The sequence below is a fragment of the Castor canadensis genome, chromosome 1, assembly GCF_047511655.1.
Source record: "Castor canadensis chromosome 1, mCasCan1.hap1v2, whole genome shotgun sequence".
NCBI classification, from domain to species: Eukaryota; Metazoa; Chordata; class Mammalia; order Rodentia; family Castoridae; genus Castor; species Castor canadensis.
Window position 1 is genome coordinate 189,400,223 of NC_133386.1, and position 1,939 is coordinate 189,402,161.

Genomic DNA, 1,939 nt, shown 5'->3' on the forward strand with positions numbered 1-1,939 from the left:
ATACTAAATAGTAAAAATACCATAATAACATACCAGTTATACTAATATGAAAATGGGAACAATTAAAATGTTAGTTTAGCATATTATAAGAACAGCCTGTGATTCAAACACATGGAACTATTTAATTACAAACTGATGATTAAATGAAATGTGCATTCTTGAAATACTGACAGATTCTTTGCCTTACAAATGATCTGAAACATGTTTTAATGGAAATGTGTGATAGAAGGAATTAAATATAGATAATTAAACAATATTTATGGATATTCATAATTTTGAGCATATAAGTTGCCTTTCTCTTATCAAAGGAAAATTGTTTTACTTCTTATCAAAGAAAAGCTGTCTTTTGTCCCATCAAAATTGTATTTTTTCTTGTTAAAGTAGTGTGTGGACTAAATTGTATTTATAAATTACAAGTATCAGTGCAAGATTGTAGCTCTTGGGAAAGAAAAGCTCAAACATAAGATTTTAGGGAAGCTACAAGTCTATGACCAGAAACACAGAATAAAGAGAAAAGAAATCAAATGCATTAGAGTGCAAAGAACTGTTAGGTTTACACCTTGGAACTGCATGGATGGAAAGGAGAAAATCTGAAGAGAAAACAATTTTGAGACATTCTAAATGGCTGTGCAATAAAAGAACATGCCTTCACATTCCTAGCACCTATACATGGGAAACATAAAGAAAAGACATATGTATATGATAACACATTACACCACAATATTCACACATAATATTTAACATGTGCACTTATTCAGTAATGATTTTAACATCCAATAACTTTCTCATGGCATTCTTCACTTCTGCATTCCTCAGAGTATAAACAAGTGGGTTGAGAAATGGTGTTCCAATGGTATAAAATACTGTCACCATCTTGTCCATGGGAAAAGTGGTTGGGGGACGTGCATACATGAATATGCAGGGAACAAAAGATAAGATGACTACAATGATGTGAGAAGTACAAGTGGAGAGAGCTTTTTTCCTCCCTTCTGCACTGTGGTTGTGCAGTGAATGCAAAATGACAATGTATGAGATCATCAAAATCGTGAAACTACATGAGCAAAGTGCCCCACTGTTAGACACGAACAACAAGTTGGTTACGTAAGTGTCCATGCAAGCAAGTTTCAACAAGGGCTGCAAATCACAGCAGTAATGGTCAATCAAATTGGGTCCACAGAAGGGCAATCTGAAGAGCAGAATAACCTGAGTAATGCCATGTATAAAAGACCCTGTCCAGGCAAGAACAATCAAGATGTGACAAACCTGTCTTCTCATGATGGTTGGGTATTGCAAGGGTTTACAGATGGCAACATAGCGATCAAAAGCCATGAATACAAGGACAAAAATCTCCATGCACCCAAATAAATGTAGTGCAAAGACCTGTGTCATGCATTCATTGTAGGAAATCATTTTCTTTGTAGAGAGGGCATCCACAATTAGTCTGGGGGTTATGGATGTTGAAAAGCAGGTATCAGTAAAGGACAAATAAAATAAGAAAAAGTACATGGGGCTACTATGCATCTGGCTGTACTTGATGGTCACAATAATGAGCATATTCCCCACTATGGTTCCCACGTAGAAAATTAAGAAGATTAAAAACACCATTTTTTGCCTCTGAGTATCCTGTGTTAACCCTAGCAAAATAAACACAGATACACTGTTGTTTTGATCCATTGTTCCAGTCCATGTGTTAAATCATGCGTTAGGAGAAAATCTACAAAAGAAAACACAAAAATAAAAATAAACACTAAATTTGAAGGTCAAATACACATTCTGTTATGAAATTGTAACTTTCTAATGAGTTATCACTTATGTCTGTTTTCATAAAAAAAATTTATTTTCTACTACACTTAAAATATTGCACATGTAAATAATGAAAAAGTAAGTAAGTCTTTAAAGACAGATTAATTTAGAAGATTTTGCATGAGTTAATATTTGG

General features: G+C 33.8%; 1 protein-coding gene across 1 annotated transcript; it reads right to left on the reverse strand.

Moving 5' to 3' along the window:
- Positions 1-750: 750 nt before the first annotated feature.
- LOC109676689 (olfactory receptor 4C11-like) lies at positions 751-1,674 on the reverse strand. Its single transcript, XM_020152983.2, has one exon. The coding sequence runs from the start codon at positions 1,672-1,674 to the stop codon at positions 751-753; it is 924 nt and encodes a 307-aa protein (XP_020008572.2).
- Positions 1,675-1,939: the final 265 nt, after the last annotated feature.

What these genes read in the sequence shown, in the direction of transcription:
- LOC109676689 (XM_020152983.2), bottom strand. Translation starts at nt 1,674, where the DNA reads ATGGATCAAAACAACAGTGTATCTGTGTTTATTTTGCTAGGGTTAACA.